We start from the raw sequence: 22,798 nt of genomic DNA, 5'->3' as shown, positions 1-22,798 counted from the left end.
GTTAGTAACAAGGGGAGGTACAGGGGAATATACACAGAAGACTATTATAACTGACCCACTGCCAGAGGACTGGATAGAGAAGGATCGGAAGGTGCAAAGCAATATCCTCCTCAGTATAGACGATGATCAGATTTTGTAAATATCCAGCTGTAGAACGTAGGGATGTCGTCCTGGGAGGGCCTCTACACAGGGTGATACTCAAGCAACTGGTAGGAGTGACTTTTTATGGTTTATACAAGGGCATGGCTAACAGATTTTATTTTTTACCCCATAAAATAAAAATAATAAAGTTCAGAATTGAAAACCATGAAGAACAGACGCCCTGTGGCTCTGTGTTTCTATTAGGGTAAGTTCACACGGAGTAACGTGCCGTGTGATGTGGCACGTATACGCCGTGTGAGACTTTGCGGGCCGTATACGCTCCCATTGATTTCAATGGGAGCCGGGATCGTATACGCGGCGCTATTTTGCAGGAATCAATGGGAGCGTATTCGGCCCACAAAGTCTCACATGGCGTATACGTGCCACATCACGCGGCACGTTACTCTGTGTGAACTCCCCCTTAAAGTCAATGTGTGTTATTTATCGATTGTACCTTTTCTTTCAAAATTTTGCACAGTTGTACCTTTTTTTGCACTTATTTCTATAGTGGATAGTTATGAAATAGGCTCAGTTCCTTGATATGTGTTGAGCACATGTGTTAGTTCATTTAGATGAGCCGTATTAAGTTTTTACACTTTGCACCTTTTTGTATAAAAGGCGTAATTGCCCCTTTTTAATGCTGTTTAACCTGACAGGAGTTTTTTGCCCCTTTTTTAGCCATAAATACAGCATGGAAAGGCTCTCTATGCTGTGCCATAAATAAAGCACAGGACAGAGAAAGACCACAAAAGTGTGGAATTCACAGTATAATAGGGGAACTATTATATAAAGGGGTATGGATAAAAAGGAATTATGATAAATATGTGCCCCACTTTTTTTTAGTAATGGCGCCCTTTTGTTTCTCATAAAATAATAAAGCTTTTACTCATCTAACCTCGCTCCCCGACTGAGTCCTGAAGCCTCTCTGCCTGCTTGTGGATTCCAGAGCAGATCCATCACAGGGGGTGCGATGCATTGCATCACATAGTCCATTATGTCAGAACTGGGACTTTATAGCACCCTGCTGTAACATAGATGTTTATAATGTTTATAATACACTTGTAGTTAAGGTGTACATAGTCTCAGTTCACACACACACACACCTCCCAACGCTGACCTTGGTGATGTAAGCAACCTCTTACACTGTGTGATACAGCTGGTCATACTATGTTGTGCATTAGTGATGTGTTGGTCTGGTGCAGACTGTGTGAAGATGGCTGAGGTTTACCAGTGCTGTGTATGATTTGGGATAATGTTAGCCTATGCTGAGGAGCCTGTTCAGTGACATGCATAGACCCTCCCGGATAATGGGATAATGCAGTCTTCCATCATATTGTGATAGTTGATACATTTTAGGACTCCAAAGGTAATTTTCTGCTGAATATTCCACATTCATATGGACTGTAGAAATGCTTACATAATTCAAGGTGTGAATTGCTGAATACAATGATAAGGTATCGATACTTGGCTTAATATGATAAGCCAGTGGAAGACACTTCTAAGAGCGCTTACCTCTTACACAAACAAGAGACTGGTCAAAGCCAACATCCTTGATCCTTGTACAGAAGTTATGCCGCACTAATGCAAAGTACATTGTTTGGCAATCCCAGAGAAGTTGGCAACACTGATTGACTTCATTCTAATAAGTATAGTTAGGGCTTGGCCAGTTTTACTCATTGGGGAATTTATTAAGATAATGTGACATATTATATACTGCAGGTAAGACTGACGGCGCAGATATGTGTCCCTGTGCCAGAGATATTGGTGCCATTAGTTTCGGCTACCAATATCCATGCACTGTTAGAGGGTCAGGGCTCTCGTCCTCTGACATCTATAGACTTGTAATTTATAGGGAAATCCTCTGACAATTTAGTGATATCAGTAGCTGTAACTAATAGCACTGATATTTCTGGCACTGGGGCACATACCTGCAAAAATAACAGAGCACTGAATTCAGAGTACTGTCAGCTTTGCAGCATTGTAAATATTGTGACATTTTAGGGGACATGAAATATGAGGTCCCATGTAGCAGAATTAAATTTCAAGTATAGCTCATGCAAGTCGTTCAAGAAATCTGTTGGGTCGACATGTTTTTGCCTTGACTCACTTTGATCCCCACCCTGCAAGCAAAATGGAAAGTGGACAATGTGGCTCATTTTTTGTGCAACTGGCCATGCACCAAAGATGTGCCACTTTGTACCACAAACCAGTGTGACCAATTTAGCAATTCCCCACAGTGACTTCATTTGGCTTTTTTTTTTTTATTTTTTTATTTTTTTTTTAACGTAAGTCTATAATAAAATGTAAAGTGCATGTAAACCCTTGCTTTTTTAAAAAAATTTGTGTCAATTTGACATTTTTTCCTGGCATTTTTTAAGGCTTATGGAGAAGTCTATGTCATACATGCCATAAAATGTTTTACCTAGCTGAATTCTCCTTTTAATACTCTATAGATTCTTGCAGACAACCCCTTTTAATACTGTATACATTGTTTTTAAGGCTAAGGCCCCATGTGGTGAGTCACAGCCAAACAATGCTGCAGAAAAGATTGCAGTGGAAAACAAGGGGCTTTTTTTTCAGCGTTTTTTTGCTTTTATTATTTCTATACAGAAAATGCCAGCCTTTTCCTTAGGTATAATAGAAATGCTGCGATTTGCATAAATGCAAGTGTTTTTGAAATCGTACCATATCCACTGCAGATTTTTTTCTGCAATGAGTGGATGGGATTAGCCACAATCCCATCCACTTTGCAGGAACTGTAAAAGGTAGCCTTTTCCCAACGTGTGGCCCCAACCTGATACAGTTTTAATCTACCAATCTGACTGTCTTCAGCCCCACACCCCTCCTAGAATAATCCTGTCAGTTAAAGAGGACCTTTCACCATATCTGGCCACATGCAGTGTTATATACTGCCAGAAAGCTGACAGTGCGCTGAATTCAGCGCACTGTCGGCTTTCCCGATCCGTGCCCGGTGTAAAGCGCTATCGGTACCGGTACCGTAGCGCTTTACAGTCAGAAGGGCGTTTCTGACCATTAGCCAGAGACGTCCTTCTGCCTCGCGGCGCCAATCACGCTGTGCTGTGGAGCCGGGAGGAACTCCCCCTCCCTCTCCTGCTAATGCTCGTCTACGGACGAGCTGTGTGAGCAGAGGGAGGGGGCGTTCCTCCCGGCTCCACAGCACAGCGCGATTGGCGCCGCGAGGCAGAAGGACGTCTCTGGCTAATGGTCAGAAACGCCCTTCTGACCATAGAGCACTACGGCACCGGCACCGTAAGCTCTTTACACCGGGCACAGATCGGGAAAGCCGACAGTGCGCTGAATTCAGCGCACTGTCAGCTTTCTGGCAGTATATAGAACTGCCTGTGCCCAGATATGGTGAAAGGTCCTCTTTAAGTGTCTGCTTTTTTGCTTGCAATTCAACAACTGTGTGTATTGTTTGCTGATATCCCAGCAACCGGCCCGTTCAGCTGCTGCTTTGTCCACACATTGAACCTCTTGCAGGCACCATAGCAACTGTATACATGAGCCTAGGTTATTTTAGTAGTTAGTTTCTGTTTAAAGATGTTTCTTAAGAATTGCTCAGAATATTTCATTCTTACTCTTATCCCTCTGGCTGTATGGAGTATTGTTGTGAATATCCTGCTATACTTTCCAAATGGAGATACCACTTATGCCGCCAACAGTCAGCTCACAAATTATGTCTGGTACTTCCAAGGGATCTGCTTTGGGGGAATTATGGTAAGTTTTTATTATATTGTGAGATTCAAATATATCTGTCAATCTGTATTGATTCTGAAATCATATGATTCTACGTTTCATACCAAATTAAATACCCTACTTCTTCACATCTCTTAATATCTGTAGTAATAAGTTTCATGGATGTATCATACCTAGAGATGAACGAGTAGTATTCGATCGAATACCTCGCCGCCATAGGAATGCATGTAAGTGGCCGAACACCAAGTGGTTAAGCGCATCGAATATTCCATGCGCTTAACCCCTTGGTGTTTGGCCGCTTACATGCATTCCTATGGCGGCGAGGTATTCAATCGAATACTACTTGCTCATATCTAATCATACCATATGAAGGCTTGGTTTTGCTATGTACAACCCTGGTTGCCTTGACTAGGATATGTTCTCATTGATCATTTGGAGGCGTCAGTGTCTCTATTTTGAAAGAAACTCCTCCCATACCTGTAATGCTTTGTGGGTATAGAATGTGGTATGTATATGTATTATGTGGGTGTGTGCAGGTGTAATATGGAGGCATGAGAAGGGTTTGGGAACACCTATGTCAAGAATATGCCATAAAGGGTATTACTGGCTATGAATTACAAAAATGCACAAGCCTGACGTTAACCGGGGGGTACATTGCCCTCAAAACTACCACCTGACAGTTATAGCAGATAGCAATTGCTAACCAGAGAATCTAGACAAGTCGGCTGATGACATTGTATTTAGCTTTGTTCACAACATATTAATTTTTTTTTTATTTGTTGCTTTTTACGGCTGTCTGATATTTTTTAAGACAATTTGAAGCAATATTATTTTACTGTCAAAATACCCCAACCTCCAATTTAAAGTAGGCAAGATGGGTTGGACAAGAAACAAGAAATGACACTGTCAATAGGCCCTAGGAGAAGATATACCAGCAGCATATTCTTTGTTGCTTGGGTTGTGGACACTTTTGTAGTAAGTATTGCCTTATGAGGTCTACAATTTTATTAGTTTCATTAGGCAGATTTTAAGAAAATGTCTCATAATAAACATCATTGCAGCCAGTTGGCCTTGCTCTGTAGCTCCCTGTTAAGTTTAAGCAATCTCCACGACAGACCCATTTCTTAAGATCCCTTATAGGAGTAATAAAGTGTAAAGCTGGTATGTAAATAAGGTTCTATTATAGAAATGGACCAAGAAAAACAAGGATATTAAGTCACCATTTCCTTTTGTATTTGTTGTGAATGTCAGGAATGCTCTCAGTTTATAAGCCAAGAGTACAAAAACAAAATGCAGTGTGTGGGTGTTTTACAATGAAATTTTTTTTTCACACATATGGAATTATTTTTTTCTTTGTAGTATATATTGTTAAGGTAGAATTGTCCCTACTGCTAAAGTTATTGATTCAGAAGAAGCCTGGACACATTGGACTAATTGTGTGATACTGGATAACATTCATTCTTGACCCTAGGAAAAGGTCAGAAATATCAGCTCTTGAACACTGGATTAAAGCTATTGCTATAAAGTTTACGCTGAATTACTTACTTTTATACCATATTTAAATAGGCCCCGGCCCGCTGTCTGACTCCCAGCCCCAGAAGTTCCATGTCTGGCTCAGGCGGGGACCAGCAAGCCCCGCACACCACCACGGAGGTTCTGAGCCCCCGCCTAAGACCCAGAAGTAGAGGACTGGGAGCAGTCACAAAGAGAGGACCGGCAGCCTCTACACAGCGATGCAGAGGCTTCCGGCCCTACTCCTAACAGGTACAGTGCCTTGCAAAAGTATTCAGCCCCCTTGAACTTTTCAACCTTTTGCCACATTTCAGGCTTCAAACATAAAGATATCAAATTTAAATTTTGGGGGGAAGAATCAACAACAAATGCGACACAATTATGAAGTGGAACGAAATTTATTGGATATTTTAAATAGAGATGAGCGAACAGTAAAATGTTCGATATTCGTTTCGAGTAGCTGCTCAATATTCGACTACTATTATATCGAATCCTATTATAGTCTATGGAGGGAAAATGCTCGTTTCAGGGGTAGGCAACGTTCGATCAAATTACACTTACCAAGTCCACGAGTGATGGTCGGGCTGGATCCTCCAAGAAGTCTTCTCTGTGCAGCGTCCCCGCGGCATCTTCCGGCTCTGAATTCACTCTGCCAGGCATCGGGCCTGGGCAGAGCCAACTGCACATGCCCGAACTACAAGAAAATGGCCGCTTACAGTCAAAGCGGCCATTTTCTTGTAGCGCAGGCATGCGCAGTCGGCTCTGCCCAGGCCTGATGCCTGGCAGAGTGAATTCAGAGCCGGAAGACGCTGCGGGGAAGCTGCATGGAGAAGACTTCTAAAGGTAGGAGAAGAACCAGCGTTGATTGGCCGACTGTATAGCATTCGGCCAATCAATGCTGGTTCTGCATCAAACTTTTCCATTTGAATAGCGAGTGGTACTCAATCGAGTACGAGTATTTCGAATACCGTAGTATTCAATCAAAATACCTACTCGATCGAATACTACTCGCTCATCTCTAATTTTAAACTTTTTTAACAAATAAAAAACTGAAAAGTGGGTCGTGCAAAATTATTCAGCCCCTTTACTTTCAGTGCAGCAAACTCACTCCGTTCAGTTCGGTGAGGATCTCTGAATGATCCAATGTTGTTCTAAATGACTGTTGATGATAAATAGAACCCACCGGTGTGTAACCAAGTCTCCGTATAAATGCACCTGATCTGTGATAGTCTCAGGGTTCTGTTTAAAGAGCAGAGAGCATCATGAAGACCAAGGAACACATCGTTTAAAGCCGGATTTGGATACAAAAAGATTTCCCAAGCCAAGGAGCACAATCATATTGAAATGGAAGGAGTATCAGACCACTGCAAATCTACCAAGACCTGGCCGTCCCTCTAAACTTTCATCTCAAACAAGGAGAAGACTGATCAGAGATGCAGCCAAGAGGCCCATGATCATTCTGGATGAACTGCAGAGATCTGAGCTGAGGTGGGAGAGTCTGTCCATAGGACAACAATTAGTCATACACTGCACAAATCTGGCCTTTCTGGAAGAGTGGCAAGAAGAAAGCCATGTCTAAAAGATATCCATAAAAAGTCTCATTTAAAGTTTGCCACAAGCCACCTTGGAGACACCAAACATGTGGAAGAAGGTACTCTGGTCAGATGAAACCAAAAAATATGTTTTCAGTAAAAGCAATACAGCTTATCACCCTGAACACACCATCCCCTCTGCCAAACATGGTGGTGGCAGCATCATGGTTTGGGTCTGCTTTTCTTCAGCAGGGACAGGGAAGATTAAAATTGATGGGAAGATGGATGGAGACAAATACAGGATCATTCTGGAAGAAAACCTGTTGGAGTCTGCAAAAGACCTGAGACTGGGACGCAGATTTATCTTCCAACAAAACAATGATCCAAAACATAAAGCAAAATCTACAACGGAATGGTTCACAAATTAACGTATCCAGGTGTTAGAATGGCCAAGTCACAGTCCAGACCTGAATCCAATCGAGAGTCTGTGGAAAGAGCTGAAAACTGCTGTTCACAAACGCTCTCCATCCAACCTCACTGAGCTCCTGCTGTTTTGCAAGGAAGAATGGGCAAGAATTTCAGTCTCTTGATGTGCAAAACTGATAGAGACTAGAGATGAGCGAGTACTGTTCGGATCAGCCGATCCGAACATCACGCACGCATTGAAATGAATGGACGTAGCCGGCACGCGGGGGGTTAAGCGGCTGGCCGGCGTCAAAGCGGAAGTACCAGGTGCTTCCATTCATTTCAATGCGTGCGTGCTGTTCGGATCGGCTGATCCGAACAGTACTCGCTCATCTCTAATAGAGACATACCCCAAGCAACTTGCAGCTGTAATCGCAGCAAAACTTGGCGCTACAAAGTATTAACACAAGTGGGCCGAATAATTTTGCACGCTCAATTTTTTTTTTTTTTTTTTTTGTTAAAAAAAGTTTAAAATATCCAATAAATTTCATTACACTTCACAATTGTGTCCCACTTGTTCATTCTTCCCCCCCAAAATTAAAATTTTATATCTTTATGTTTGAAGCCTGAAATGTGGCAAGAGGTTGAAAAGTTCAAGGGGGCCGAATACTTTCACAAGGCACTGTATTATCACTGCATCGGGGTAAGGGAAAACTTTTACTGTTTAAGATTAGTAAGGGGACATTATTAGAGATGAGCGAACAGTGTTCTATCGAACACATGTTCGATCGGATATCAGGGTGTTCGCCATGTTCGAATCGAATCGAACACCGCGTGGTAAAGTGCGCCAAAATTCGATTCCCCTCCCACCTTCCCTGGCGCCTTTTTTGCACCAATAACAGCGCAGGGGAGGTGGGACAGGAACTACGACACTGGGGGCATTGAAAAAAATTGGAAAAAGTCATTGGCTGCCGAAATCAGGTGACCTCCATTTTAGACGAATAGTGGATTTCAAATCCGGGTCATATGAGAATGTGAACTTTGTGACTATGAGACAGGGATAGCTGTACAGGCAGGGATAGCTAGGGATAACCTTTATTTAGGGGGGAATGTTATTAAAAATAACTTTTTGGGGCTCTATCGGGTGTGTAATTGTGATTTTTGTGAGATAAACTTTTTCCCATAGGGATGCATTGGCCAGCGCTGATTGGCCGAATTCCGTACTCTGGCCAATCAGCGCTGGCCAATGCATTCTATTAGCTTGATGAAGCAGAGTGTGCACAAGGGTTCAAGCGCACCCTCGGCTCTGATGTAGCAGAGCTGAGGCTGCACAAGGGTTCAAGCGCACCCTCGGCTCTGATGTAGGAGAGCCGAGGGTGCACTTGAACCCTTGTGCACCCTCGGCTCTGCTACATCAGAGCCGAGGGTGCGCTTGAACCCTTGTGCACACTCTGCTTCATCAAGCTAATAGAATGCATTGGCCAGCGCTGATTGGCCAATGCATTCTATTAGCCCGATGAAGTAGAGCTGAATGTGTGTGCTAAGCACACACATTCAGCACTGCTTCATCACGCCAATACAATGCATTAGCCAGTGCTGATTGGCCAGAGTACGGAATTCGGCCAATCAGCGCTGGCTCTGCTGGAGGAGGCGGAGTCTAAGATCGCTCCACACCAGTCTCCATTCAGGTCCGACCTTAGACTCCGCCTCCTCCAGCAGAGCCAGCGCTGATTGGCCGAATTCCGTACTCTGGCCAATCAGCACTGGCTAATGCATTGTATTGGCGTGATGAAGCAGTGCTGAATGTGTGTGCTTAACACACACATTCAGCTCTACTTCATCGGGCTAATAGAATGCATTGGCCAATCAGCGCTGGCCAATGCATTCTATTAGCGTGAACTGAGTTTGCACAGGGGTTCTAGTGCACCCTCGGCTCTGCTACATCAGATTGCTACATCTGATGTAGCAGTGCCGAGTGTGCATCAGATGTGTAGTTGAGCAAAACTGACTCAGCACTGCTAAGTCTCTGCATTCGCATAGGAATGCATTGGCCAGCCTTCGGCCAATCAGCGCTGGCTCTGCCGGAGGAGGCGGAGTCTAAGGTCGGACCTGAATGGAGACTGGTGTGGAGCGATCTTAGACTCCGCCTCCTCCAGCAGAGCCAGCGCTGATTGGTCGAGTTCCGTACTCTGGCCAATCAGCACTGGCCAATGCATTTCTATGGGGAAAAGTTAGCTTGCGAAAATCGCAAACTGACAGGGATTTCCATGAAATAAAGTGACTTTTATGCCCCCAGACATGCTTCCCCTGCTGTCCCAGTGTCATTCCAGGGTGTTGGTATCATTTCCTGGGGTGTCATAGTGGACTTGGTGACCCTCCAGACACGAATTTGGGTTTCCCCCTTAACGAGTTTATGTTCCCCATAGACTATAATGGGGTTCGAAACCCATTCGAACACTCGAACAGTGAGCGGCTGTTCGAATCGAATTTCGAACCTCGAACATTTTAGTGTTCGCTCATCTCTAGACATTATCAATAGGAACTGGTCATTTCCTTTTTCCGCAAGCGGTTTGTTCTCGCTCGTGGAAAAAAAAGAGGCGACCTGCCCTTTCTTCAGGCGGATTCCTTGGCTGATTCAGCTGCGGACATCTGTCCCCATTCATTTGGGCCTAATCCAGAGCGGAATGCTGCGACTGGATGCCAGTGCACTGCAGGAAAACAAATCCACTGCAGGAAAACAAATTTGTTTCCTGCATCATGGCTAGCCGTTTTTTGGACCGGAATCTGAGGCAGCCTCCGCGTCAAATAATGATCAAAAAAACTCACGTGTGAACTTAACCTAACAGTTCCAGTTGGTTGGAGAAAAAAGAGAAAATTACTTCTAAGAGCGTGACTGATGTCACTGTACTGTAAACACTAATGGAGTTTGCAGAGCGCCTGTGTAGAACTTGCATCCATTACTACATGTTCAATGTATGGTTGTAATATTGAAAAATTTTTTAACCGTATTTATGCAATCTCCATGGGGTCTGGAACCCCAAGGTCTCTGAGCACTAATGCAATGTATTACAATGCATTTCACATTATTGGCACTTCTATTATGGGATACAAAGAGCAGCCCGTAACATAAGTGAATGAGAGACAAGCCTGGGATTCTTCAATAGGCTCCTGGCTGTCATACCAACTGATTGCCAGGCCAGTATCTCGTTCCGAGTGCTGGTGATCTACAAGAAAATGGCGGCGCCCATGCTCCTCAACAAATTTGCACCTCAGACAGCTTCGGCCTTAATGCTGGCGATCAGTGCGGCATTGTCATGTGACCAATGGACATGATGTCATTTCCTGAGAAGAGGAAAACAGCCTTGTTTTTGAGTCCTGCACAACCGCTTTAAGCTTGAGAATAGTCTTGCTAACTAGTACACTGTCTTATGTTTTTTCCAAAGAACAAACAAATGGCAGACCATCTTGTCTGTAATGTAATATTAATCTTTTATTAAAATAACAATTTTATCCTTCTTTGTGCCCATTACAGATTATAATCTTATCCATTATTCTGCTGCTGGTAGATTTCTATAAATGCAGTTCATCTTGCTGTTGTGGAAACCAAGTGTATCACATACATTGCTCAGTGAGTAAAAATCGTTATTTTCTCTTATATGTTCTATATAACAATTATACGATTCATGCCTTTGGCATCCTTGTTAGATATGTGATAACGTATACTGTATATATGTAGTAGTGCAGTACTATAACTGAAATGGGAGAACAGAGCTAGGCTGAAGGCTGGGTGGAGCGTGGTCATGACATGGCTGGGAAGGCATAGGTTAATTTACCGGTCAGGGTGCTATGATTAGGGAGATGGAGTAGCAGGATAGGATATGATAGTTGAGGTGTATAAAAAGGGGAGGAGCTACTAAATGGTTAAGCAAGGAAATTAGGCAGGGAAGCCATTTTGGGCAACAAATCACGAAGACACAGATGGTGGTGTATCAAAATGGATTCTGTTTAATGGTGGCTAAAACAACAGTATATATCACATGGCATAGACAAAACAGGATTGCCTAGTATAATTAGCATAACATCTATTGGTGGAGAAGTTTGTAACAATAGCCCTGATGCATATCTATTGGATAAGAAACTGGATAGAGGTCACACACCCCTGAGGGCTGAGTGGGGGTGTGAGTTGTAGAAGACACATGGCCTCTCTAAAATGGAGTCTGTGAGCTCATGGTGTGGTGGCCGCATGGTGACCGCATGGTCTCACAAAATGGCAGCCATCAGCACGTCTCAAATACACACCCTAGATGTCTATCTCATGGTATTCTAAAGACAATAGACATCCTTGTTGGAAACAATTAGCTTAATTACCCTTCTCTTGTCCCTTTATCTTTAAAAGGGTCTTTCGTCTTTGATCCTTTCCTAACAATGCCCCTGGTGTTAGGAGTATTTAGGTTCATTACTTTCTATTTTTCTTACCTGGGGAGTTTTTGGCTGCGCAGTGTCTGGGGTGGCATCCTGGCGCTGCGGGGTTGTCCTGTCGTGAGTATTGGTGCATACCTTCTGACTTGCACGCGCGCACTGCTGGTAGGCAGTTTTATTTCCTGGTTGATTAGTCTGTCCTCCCATTTGCACCTGGGAGGAGTGGTCTCTACTCTGTATTTAAACCCATGCCTCCCATGGTTCTGTGCTGAGTGTCGCTTTTACAGAGCTAGGCCTTAGCAGGAGGAGTAGGTGGTTATCTTGGATAGAGGAAGTTCCGTGGTTGGTTTTTGGGAGGTTTGGGTGAACGAGTTGGTTTGTGTGTTTTCCCTTCTGTGTTCACCAATCCTCCCTCTGTGTATAATTGACTGTGTGAGTGAATTGCCTTATCCTTTGATTTCTACTCAGTTTCCCTGTGTTTGTTTCCTAGTGTAAGGTTCCTTCCCATATTGGTTTGGGGGAATCCTTTCCCTCATTTTTCCTGTGTGCTGCTTGTGTTGTTAGTCAGCGCACACCCTTGTCAGTCCCTGTCAGTAGCAGCTTCACTTGTTCGTTAGGGGTGACCCCCTTTAGTCTCCAGTCCCTAGAGGTCTTATAGGGCATTCCTTCTCCCACTTCCCTCTAGGCCTACGGTATCAGTGAGAGAGGAGCTGTCGGGGTCAGGCTTAGCCTGAGTACAGCCGACCCACACCCGTGAGGCAGGGACCGGGATAGCTAGTGGGAGTAGTGCAGGGCGAGATTCCCTACTGCTATTCCTTAGCCCCGTTGCAGCTACCTGGACTGACATAACACCTGGTCGCAGCCGATCTGTCTCCGCTCAATACACAGAGCATAGTATCTACATAACCAGTCTGGCAAGTTCCAAATTGCTCATCTCTGGACAGATAGAACAATCTCAGCCCCCACCTCTATACACAATTTTTCATAAGATATTATTAGCCCCCCACAGGTACCATCCTGCCTGTGATGAAATACTTTATTATTAGATTTTTTGTTGTCAAGGACTCTGATACAGGAGTATTACATATTGTTATAGTGTTTTGTATTTTTTTAAATTCTTCTAGCTTTGTGTTTTACAGGATGTACATAATAGCAATAAATCATCAACCTTTCCAATAAGGATTGTATTTATTTACTAGCTAGGTGTGAGGTCAGACAATAGTGGTCTTTGTGTACAGGATATGACGTCATATACAAGTGATAAAAGTAGTTCATCTGAATATCCTATATGAACTTTCAATGCTCTTTACCAAATGATTGTATCTAAGTATATTAGTATCTCTTATGAGGAAGGATATTTTTCCCAGTTTTATATCTCTTATCTTCATGTATTTCAGAGGCTGGGATCTGCATTGTTTGCTCTGCTGGGAGTCTTGTTTTCTGGATACTCCTTGATTATCTCATCCCTGGGATTATCGCAAGGCCCATACTGCAGGACGGATACAGGATGGAGTTACCACTTTGCCAACACAGCTGGGGGGTACTGGTCATTTTCTAATAAATTAACATGTATAGAATGCAGCAACTGCCACACTCAACAAAATGAGGACATGGTTGTAGCCATTACTTACCTGCCTAAAGGGGTTACAGCACAAGACCTCTGATGCCATGGATTGGCTGAAATTGTCACCTATACAGATGGGGACAACATCACTGCAGCCAAGTAGACAAATAGTGGCAGGAAACATCACAGTGGTGACATTGGGACCGTTGCGGGATTTAACAGGAAAATAATAGGTCTATTGTTGTGATGGGCAAACCTTATGAGATTCAACTAATTGCCTCCATGGCATTCTCCTTGAGGTCCACTCAATGGGCCTCAGTGGTCACGTGGGTGCAACATCATAATAAGTGTTGACACCAGGGCAGACACCAGGGCATGTGACATCAGCCAGTGGCCTGAAGAGGACACCAGCAAAGAACCCGAAACTTTTGTAAAATTTTGGTCAAATGTGGTTGTATTTGAATTGCTTCACTCATCCCTAGTTTTATTTCCTCTTTGGATCATTTTTTAATTTACTTCAGAAATCCCCTTTAACCCTTTGGGTAACATTCATTTTTGCATTATGATAATCCTATGATAGGAACATGTGCTTACCTGCAGTCTATTGTAAAACACCAAGATCATGGTCATGCTCAGGTAAAAAAAAAAAAGCTATAAGGCTGAGGCCCTATCTTGCGGAAACGCAGCTTTTGTTGTTGTAGATTTTGGTGCAGCTTTTGAGCCAAAGACAAGAATGGCTACAAAAGGAATGGGAAATATATAAGACGTACTTATACTTCACCCTTCTGCTCAATCCACTCCTGGAATTGGCTGAAAAATCCACAGAAAAATCTGCAAATAAAAGCTTTTTTTCTGCAACGTGGGTTTATAGCCCAAGATTGCAAATTCTAAAGTCAGCCCATGTCCCAGCATTCTGTATATTCACAGAATAGTGGATAAGTTTTAGATTAGTAAGAGGTTCCAACCACTGGAATTCTTAGAGATTATGAGAACGGGAGTTCATTGTCATGATGTCCTGCTACTCCATTTATCTATGGGGCTGCTAAAGAGAAGCAGTGTACAGTGCTTGGCTATTGCCAGAAGCCTCATAATATTTAATAATGGCAATGCCCCACTAGGTCCGCGTTCCGATGAACAATGGGGATAGACTGAGGAAAAGTGGTAAACCTAGTGGTAAACCCTATTAACTCACTTGTGACATTTGCTTAGTATCACCATAATTGTACTGACCCACAGAACTTAAAAAAACGAAATCCTTCAAAGTTGTGTTTTTCCCATATTTCCAACAAATATATTTTTTCCGTTTTGCAATACATTATATGGAAAATTGAATGGTGCCGTTAGAAAATACAATTTCTCCTGCAAAATCAAACCCTCGCAGCTATAATATAGCTATATAATATATAATACAGCTATATTGATAGAAAAATAAAAATTATATTTATTGTAAGATGGGAAAGAAAGAACAAAATGAAAAAATGCAAAATCCAAAGTCACCTGTCTTTTATTTGTAACCTACAATATATACTGCATGTTGCTCTGCCGTGACTAATATATTCATGGATTTATTCCAGGTATCTTGTGGACTCTTCCTCCTGGTCTCAGTGTTTAGAACCAGCCAATGTTGTGGAGTGGAACATCATTTTGTTCTCCATTCTCATTGCCCTCAGTGCACTTCAGGTGATAATTTGCTTCTGTAAGGCCATTCATGATGTGATAATCCTGTTCTGCGGGACACACAAAATTTTAGATCAGGTAATAATTTTTTGAATTTCCAGCACTGCCATATAAACTGTATCAACTGTGTAGTTTAAAAAATACATAAATTGCAAAGTAAATAATTAATAATGTATTACTTTTGCAGCCGGATACCATATGATAAGATATGAAAAAATGAAGTCACTAAAACTCAGAATCCTACGTGCTTAACTAGAGGTTAAGGAACAACTGGACTTTGTAAATGGAAAAAGTAAATAAAACAGACCAAAAAATGATACTGCCAATTCACTGTATGTGGGTGTATGTTTGCTCCCTCTTGTGGTTACTTTTATTTATTACACTTACTTGTCATTACTTTTTATTAAATTGTAGGATGGAGCTCTAAATCGCTAAAACAGCCTCGACACGCAGACACTGGCGGACCCCATGGACCATAACGGGGTCTGTTGGATGTACACTGTTTTCATACTGAAACTGGCAGAAAGAAAAGTCCTCTGTGCAGGACATTTCTTTCTGTCGATTTTTGGCAGATTCTGCAGCGGAATCTTGGGCAAAGATGTTAAAGGGATATTCCCATCACGCTTGTTCATCAACCTGCAGGCTACGTGCTCTCTTCATTTCCTGGTTTTCTCGGCACATTGGTGGGCGGGGTTTCACTTGCTCTGCTATCTGCTATGTTTGCAGGTAGTAATGAGGGATTGGTTGTAAATGAATTACCACGGTATGAAGCTGATGTACCAGAGCTGGATTTGAATCAGTTTGTAATACATACAGAGGTACTGGACTCCTTATCTCAGCCCTTATCAGCCAAATTCAATTCTTCTTATTAATAAAATCTATTGGACCTGTGAGCGCCGTCTTGCCCTATTCCTCTGCTGTTTCCCTGGTTGACACAACCAGTGCCTTTGAGACGTGCTTCTCCCCATACCTGGTATCATATACACCTTAGTACGGAGTTGTGAACGCTGTCACAACCAAACCAGGTGAGAGGCCACCAGGTCTGTTACATTCATTACAATTATCTAAAAAGGTGAATAGACTATCTACACTATAAAGTGTGCTCGGTGTTTCTCTATCTTTTAAAATTCAATTAAACCGACTGGTAAGTGGAAGAGCAGGAGATAAGAGCTCAGAAATCCTGGAGCTCTCACCTCCCCCTCCCCTATCTGAGGAGCTTCGTTGCTTGTCTGTGGCAGAGACATACACAGCTCAGAGCTGCTCCCAGCACTCAGCCCCTCCCTCCCCCCCTTAGAGCAAGCAGCTACGTCACTTGGAGACTGAGCAGATAAGCCCCTGGTTCGGGGCCTGTGGTCATAGAAATGTATGTAAACAATGAAGTGAATAAAGTAAGATAGCAGCCAAACAAAGCAGTTTTGATAAAGCAACGTATTTAGGAAAAGCCTTATATCCACTGTTGGGGACATTAAAGTGTCCTCATAAGAGTATGTTGCAGAGTTCCAAATTAGATAATTAATTAACAGGCCTAGATGGACTGCAGCCATCTTCCTGGAGAACTGATTGAAAACACAAGATGGTAGTGTATCAAAAGAGTTCTGCTTTATTATAAGAAAAAGGTAGTTTAAATACATTACAGACAAAGAGCTGGCTTGGCTATTCTAATCAGGTACAACATAATTGGTTATAGAGATATAAGACAAGCCTGGCACATGGCTATTGGCTGAGGCTCATTATAATTTTCCACACTGGGATGGACTTTCCCATGAAACAAAGAAGGATTCAAATACTTATGTGTGAGCTAACATCCCAGACTATCTATATGTGTATATCATGGCAAAAGAGATAAGATGACATGTTCCAACTTAATTAACAATAAGCTACATAGATCCTGTCTATACAAACTCTAAGTGACCTTCATATACCATAAAATATGACAGAGTGCCCAGATACCATAAGATTAATATTTTTGTTGGTTATGTGTCCATACATCATGTAAAGGAGGTAAGAGATATACAAAGTCAGCTGTATCTTCTCAAAATGAGGCCCTTGAGAGATAAGGATTAGCAACCTCTGCATTAACGTTCATTATCACATTCCTTAAAGTCTAACAAAGGGCCTCCTTGACTTAAGCAGAAAAATCAGTTTATATGTGAAAGAGCACAAGATGGCTGCCAAAATACAAAGATGGAGGACTTAACTCTAACATTTCCCCCATTTTGAGATGGTTGAATACAGAAATTAACATGTAAGTACTTCAGTGACCTAATGTCCACTGCCGGATTTCCCATATTCCCTACATGTGTTTTTCTGCATTTCAACCTTTATCTCAAAAAATCCTTATTAGGGGTCTGGCCTCTCAAGTTTTGTATTTTCATCCAGTTGCATAAGTGTTGTACTAGTTTAACCCCTTAGCGACCCTTGACGTAACTGTACGTCATGGGTCGCATGGGGATGTATGGAGCGAGCTCACACGCTGAGCTCGCTCCATACACGGCAGATGCCGGCTGTATAATACAGCCAGGACCTACCACTAACAGCAGCGGTCGGTGCCCGAGCCGATCGCTGCTGTTAACCCTTTACACACTGCGGTCAAACGTGACCGCAGTGTGTAAACGGCGCCAGCGGCATGGGCGCCGCCATGTTTTGCCGATCGCCGCCCTCCTGAACGTCACAAGAGGGCGGTGATCGGTTGCTATGACAGCCAGAAGCCTATTGAAGGCATCCAGGCTTGTCTCTGCACTAGATCTATTAGACGATGCCAGAGGCATCGTCTAATAGAAGTGCTGCGATTTTCCTATTCACTGCAATACTGTAGTATTGCAGTGAATAGTATGAGCGATCAGACTCCCTAGGTTTCAAGGTACCTAAGGGGTCTGATCATAAATGTAACAGAAGAAAAAAAAAAGTTTTTAAAAGTATTAAAAAAATAAAAAAAATATAAAAGTTCAAATCACCCCCCTTTCCCTAGATCAGCTATAAAAGTAATTAAAGAACATTAAACATAAACATATTAGGTATCCCTGCGCTCCAAAATGCCTGAACTATTAGAATATTAAAACATTTATCCCGTACTGCGAACGGCGTAGCGGCAAAAAAAATAAAAACAGCCAAAAAGTGTTTTTTTCAACACTTTGCCTCCTATAAAAAATTGAATAAAAAGTGATCAAACCATCGGATCTTTCCCCAAATGGTATCAATAGAAACGTCATCTTGTCCCGCATAAAAAGACACCACAACCAGCTCCATACATGGAAATATGAAAAAGTTACAGGTGTTAGAACATGATGACACAATTTTTTTTTTCTATTTTGCAAAGTTTATCATTTTTTTAAAAGTATCAAAAAATTTCAAATACTATATAAATTTGGTATCACCGCGTTTGTACTGACACGTAGAACACAGGTAACATGTCATTTGTACCAAACAGTGAATGCTGTAAAAATTAAACCCATAAGAAAATGGCGCAAATGCATTTTTTCTCCAATTGCGCCTCATTCTGAATTTTTTTCCAGCTTCCCAGTACATTGCACAGCATATTGAATGATGCCATTACAAAGTACAATTTGTCCCGCAAACAATAAGCTATCATGTGACTCTGTGAACTGAAAAATGAAAAAGTTATGGCTCTTGAAATGTGAGGAGGGAAAAACGAAAATGCGAAACCAAAAAATGGCCTGGTCCTTAAGGTCCTTAAACAAACAAAAGAAACATAAGATTAGTACTGCGACTTGCTGATACTATGTATCATTCCTAAAATATAAGGTGGTATCTTCTTAACTACATACTTCAAACATTTCCTGTTATGTCATGAAAACAGTTATATATAACATGACTGAGGCTAATATGGGGCTATGAGTACATATCCTACAATCTGACACATTCAAATCTTCCTTCAAGATCGTATGATGTTTAAGAAACTTATTGCCCCATTCATTGTCAAATGTTCTATGCAGGGTTATTGCCAGGACCATCTGTAACAGTAACATCAGGAGAATCTTCATCGCTTTTTGTGTAGATTCTTCCTTGCAATGTGAAGCATGGATACAGTTAGGTTTTCCTTCAAGTTTCATAGAAACACTGGTTATCAGCAGCACTTGGAAGGACCATCAACTCTTGGGTCCAAGGTTTTTCTCATGTGTCTCTTTATCACCATCAATCCATTGTCTCAAATGAATAGGTCCCGTCCAATAACTTAAAATCTGAGAGGCAGGAGAAAACTCAAAGCCATACATTAGTCAAATGTTTTTGCCAAGACATCACATAGTTAGTCAGTACACCATAATACAACTGTAACCTAGGGGCTGACCCAAAGTAAGTTTGCTATGGGCTAAAACCAATTCTCCTGTCAGGAGGGTACCTTACAGAAAATACAAATACAAGTGACACACTACTTCTTTAGTAGCCGTCTATCTGCAGCCCTGTTTATGATAGCTTTCTTCACCAGATATGCCCCGGGCCATCCTGAAAAGAAATCACTATACACACAAGCACGTACTTATACCGTCTCACCTTTAGTAGTTACTAAAGTTATAATTATATCATATAGTTAACCTGCAATCTCTGGAACAGGTACAAGGGCTCCAGGCATGGCTCACAGAAACTTTTCACTTCTTGGTCTATATTGTGTTTAACACGTCATGCAGGCTCACACATATCTTACTATAGTGATGCTAAATCCTGCAGCTGCCCATCCTCCGCTCACCAGGTCACACATGGCTACTACTAAACAGTACACTTAATAATAATAATCTGCTTATGCCATCAGTGGGGACGATGCTCTCAGCACATACTCTCTTACCACCAGACACCAGGAGTTATTCATCCTCTTTTGATCCTTGCTATTTCCAAAGCTTCTTTCCTCCTGGACCATTTTGGTGCCTCAGTGTTGTAAAACCTGAAAAGAGAGCTAAAACGGGTTTGGGCCTAGTATAATGACCAATTATCAGTAAAGCATATCCCCTAGGCCTCTGCAGCTGGGTTAGTGGCAGTGTCTGCCCACATGTTACCTCTACTTTCTTTCATATCAGCCTTGGTGTGTGCCTTGACTTCTGACTATACCCACCTGTGTGGGGGCAGCAGCAGGGTCCATCACTACCTGAACAGCCTGGAAATCCTTTTAAGCTTAACATTAACCCTACAGAAAGCTCTCGCTCTCCAGATTGGACCATAGTCCCACTATATCAAACACCTACCCTCAGGCCTTGTACCCTGTCTCAGTGATGGCTTCTAGTTCAGCTTCATGGGCTGAGACCCATACAGTTCCATAATGGTTCTACTTTGTGCTTGGTTCACCCTTGGTTTACCTCATATTCAGTGACCATGACATATCTGATGCAGAATCCACCATCATTCCCAAATCGAGAATCATCTAAAATAAAAGAACTCAAAATTATCAATAGATTCATATCATTTTCATGACCAAATCAGCAAAAATTGTTTAATTTTAAGTTGTCTCTATTCTCCTTACCCCCCCCCCCTTGAAACTATTGATAATAGATTAGGAGCAACTTGTAGTGCAGAGCAGAATGCAAAGCTTATATTAGAAGACATAAATAAGACACACTGCAGTCGGAGTTGTCCAGCCATTCCCATCTTTGCTTTCAATGCAAGATTTATTACCCCTTGTTAGCAGTGTCTTCTGGTGCTACGCAGCCCACACATAGCTGCGCTCCCTCACCCCACACTTCTGTGTGTGTGTAGGACTACAGGATTCAGCAAGCTCCAGGGCACACTTCTTAAAGGAACAGAGACACATTCATATAATCTCATTAGCAAAGAAGGCAGAAACACCGAACAAAGGATCACATCAGTCTCCAGATCACATAACAGAAGTACACACAAAGAACATCACACAGCAGATATAGAGGTGGCTTCTGATTCACCTAGTATAAAACAAAATAATTTTCCTCTCTTTTTACTCCCTAAAACCAAAACATCATTACAAAAATAATCTGTGCTACATCTTTTTATCAATCAGCATACACACACACACACACACACACACACACACACACACACACGTTGTTTTAAAATTTCAAAACTTAAGACAACTTTTTAAATTTTCATAACTGTTATCCTACAATGGGGAACAATTCTGATTAATAGGAGCATGATTCATCACAAAATAGCACAGGATGTAACAGAGCAGAGTATACTGTGTACGTCTTGAGAGGGTCCTGTGTTAAAATCAAAGATGGCGTCGAAACACTAGGGCGACACCCCTCCTCCTGCATTCCATTGTGGAACAGTGATACCCAATCCTTAATGGCGGATAGTGAATGTTTACACAGTATAGGTGTGGATATATATATACTGCTGAGACAAAGAAAGGTGTGATTAGCATAATCAACATAACAGAACACAATATAAAGTTACAACACAAGTTTAACACACAACCATTGAACATAGACACATAAACAAAATCAGAATATTCTTTGTTCCCTGAACTCTTGCACAAAAATTTCAACTTGGGATAAAACCCCAACTAGTGGATTGCGGAGGCGACGAAAGGGGAGTGGCCAGTTCCCCCTGCGTGATCTCCTATACCCATGCTATAAGGATTCAAAACTTTTCACTATCATCTTTTTTTTTTCCTTTCTTCCAGATGCAACAATTTAAATGACAATAACAGACAAACAATATAACATAACCATCATATACTTGGATATATTCCTGCATACACATAGTCAGTACATTTGACTGAGATTAACCTTTTGTATGCCCAACCATGTTCCTTTGAACACCATGCAACTTTTTGAATATTTTCATAGCAAACCCCACTTTATAATCACCACAGATGTTTAGAACCTCTTACACTATATCTGAGATTTACCTTGAGGGCTGACTGCCAGACTTTTTTTTTTTTTTTTCAATTTCCTTGACAAGATTCCAATCAAAATTTTTACCACTGTAACACATCACAATAACCTTACACAAGTCTTTTAAAGATCAAACACTGACATTGCGAAAAACAGCTTACCCTATACAGTTACAAATTATTAAACCATATATTCATAATTGTCCATACATTATACCAATGGTGTTACATTGTTACAATCTCACTTATAGCTGACAACTTAGCCACCTGCTGTCTCCCCTTCCTCTCCCCCATTTGAAATCTACCAAACTGTATATACTATATACCTCTGCTGTGGATATACCGAGGACAATAGGAGGTGGGGGAGGGGCCTGACACTCATTTTGAATTTATCTGGTACTTGGGAAAGCTGGGTGGATTCCTCCTTAGTTAGTACAGAAACAGGAAATGACTCAGACAATGAGACAGCCAGCATACAAAATTCATCAGTGGTAATAGCTGATGTTTCCACTTGTACCTCTCCACTAGGATCAAATTTTATATTTGCACCAAGCACCGTTAACACCTCACATTTTGCCCTCTAAGTTTCACATTGAGTGGCACTGTTCAGTCCTCAGCTCATAAGGTATGTGGCATCCTTTAACAACAGAAATGGCAGCCCCTGTATCCACTAAGAAGGGGATTTCTTCCCCCAATACCTCCCCTTTTATTTATTATTGCCACACCTTCTTCTGATGTTTTTGCAGGGAGGACTGGTACAGGGTTGCCAACTCCTCATTGAGGGGTGTTGGCACATTGGTCAGTGCCCTGAGCTGGGGGGTTTCCAGCTTTTAAAGACCTACAGTCCTTCCTAAAATGGCCTGGCTTCCCACAGTGATGACACTTGTAATTGTGTTTTTGTTTGCCTCCTTGTCTGTTGCGAGTTCTCTGGCCAGAATTTTTATTATTGAAGGCAAGCAATACCTTTTTCTCCTTCTCAGACCTGTGATCTAACTCAAGGCCCTTGGCAGCTTG

At 42.0% G+C, this 22,798-nt stretch overlaps 1 protein-coding gene across 1 annotated transcript; it reads left to right on the top strand.

Moving 5' to 3' along the window:
• The first annotated feature begins 3,634 nt into the window (after positions 1 to 3,634).
• TM4SF18 (transmembrane 4 L six family member 18) lies at positions 3,635 to 21,589 on the top strand. The gene is made up of 5 exons (XM_075269566.1): positions 3,635 to 3,879; positions 10,840 to 10,935; positions 13,124 to 13,266; positions 14,865 to 15,045; positions 21,572 to 21,589. The coding sequence occupies exons 1-5, from the start codon at positions 3,703 to 3,705 to the stop codon at positions 21,587 to 21,589; spliced, it is 615 nt and encodes a 204-aa protein (XP_075125667.1). The 5' UTR covers positions 3,635 to 3,702.
• Positions 21,590 to 22,798: the final 1,209 nt, after the last annotated feature.

The sequence above is a fragment of the Leptodactylus fuscus genome, chromosome 3, assembly GCF_031893055.1.
Source record: "Leptodactylus fuscus isolate aLepFus1 chromosome 3, aLepFus1.hap2, whole genome shotgun sequence".
Classification (NCBI taxonomy): Eukaryota; Metazoa; Chordata; class Amphibia; order Anura; family Leptodactylidae; genus Leptodactylus; species Leptodactylus fuscus.
The sequence above is the reverse complement of the archived record's forward strand: the minus strand, read 5'-3'. Positions and strand labels throughout refer to the sequence as shown.

What these genes read in the sequence shown, in the direction of transcription:
- TM4SF18 (XM_075269566.1), top strand. Translation starts at nt 3,703, where the DNA reads ATGTTTCTTAAGAATTGCTCAGAATATTTCATTCTTACTCTTATCCCT. An exon ending in TCTGCTTTGGGGGAATTATG is followed by an intron (nt 3,880 to 10,839) that starts GTAAGTTTTTAT and finishes TGCCCATTACAG; the next exon opens with ATTATAATCTTATCCATTAT. An exon ending in TGTATCACATACATTGCTCA is followed by an intron (nt 10,936 to 13,123) that starts GTGAGTAAAAAT and finishes CATGTATTTCAG; the next exon opens with AGGCTGGGATCTGCATTGTT.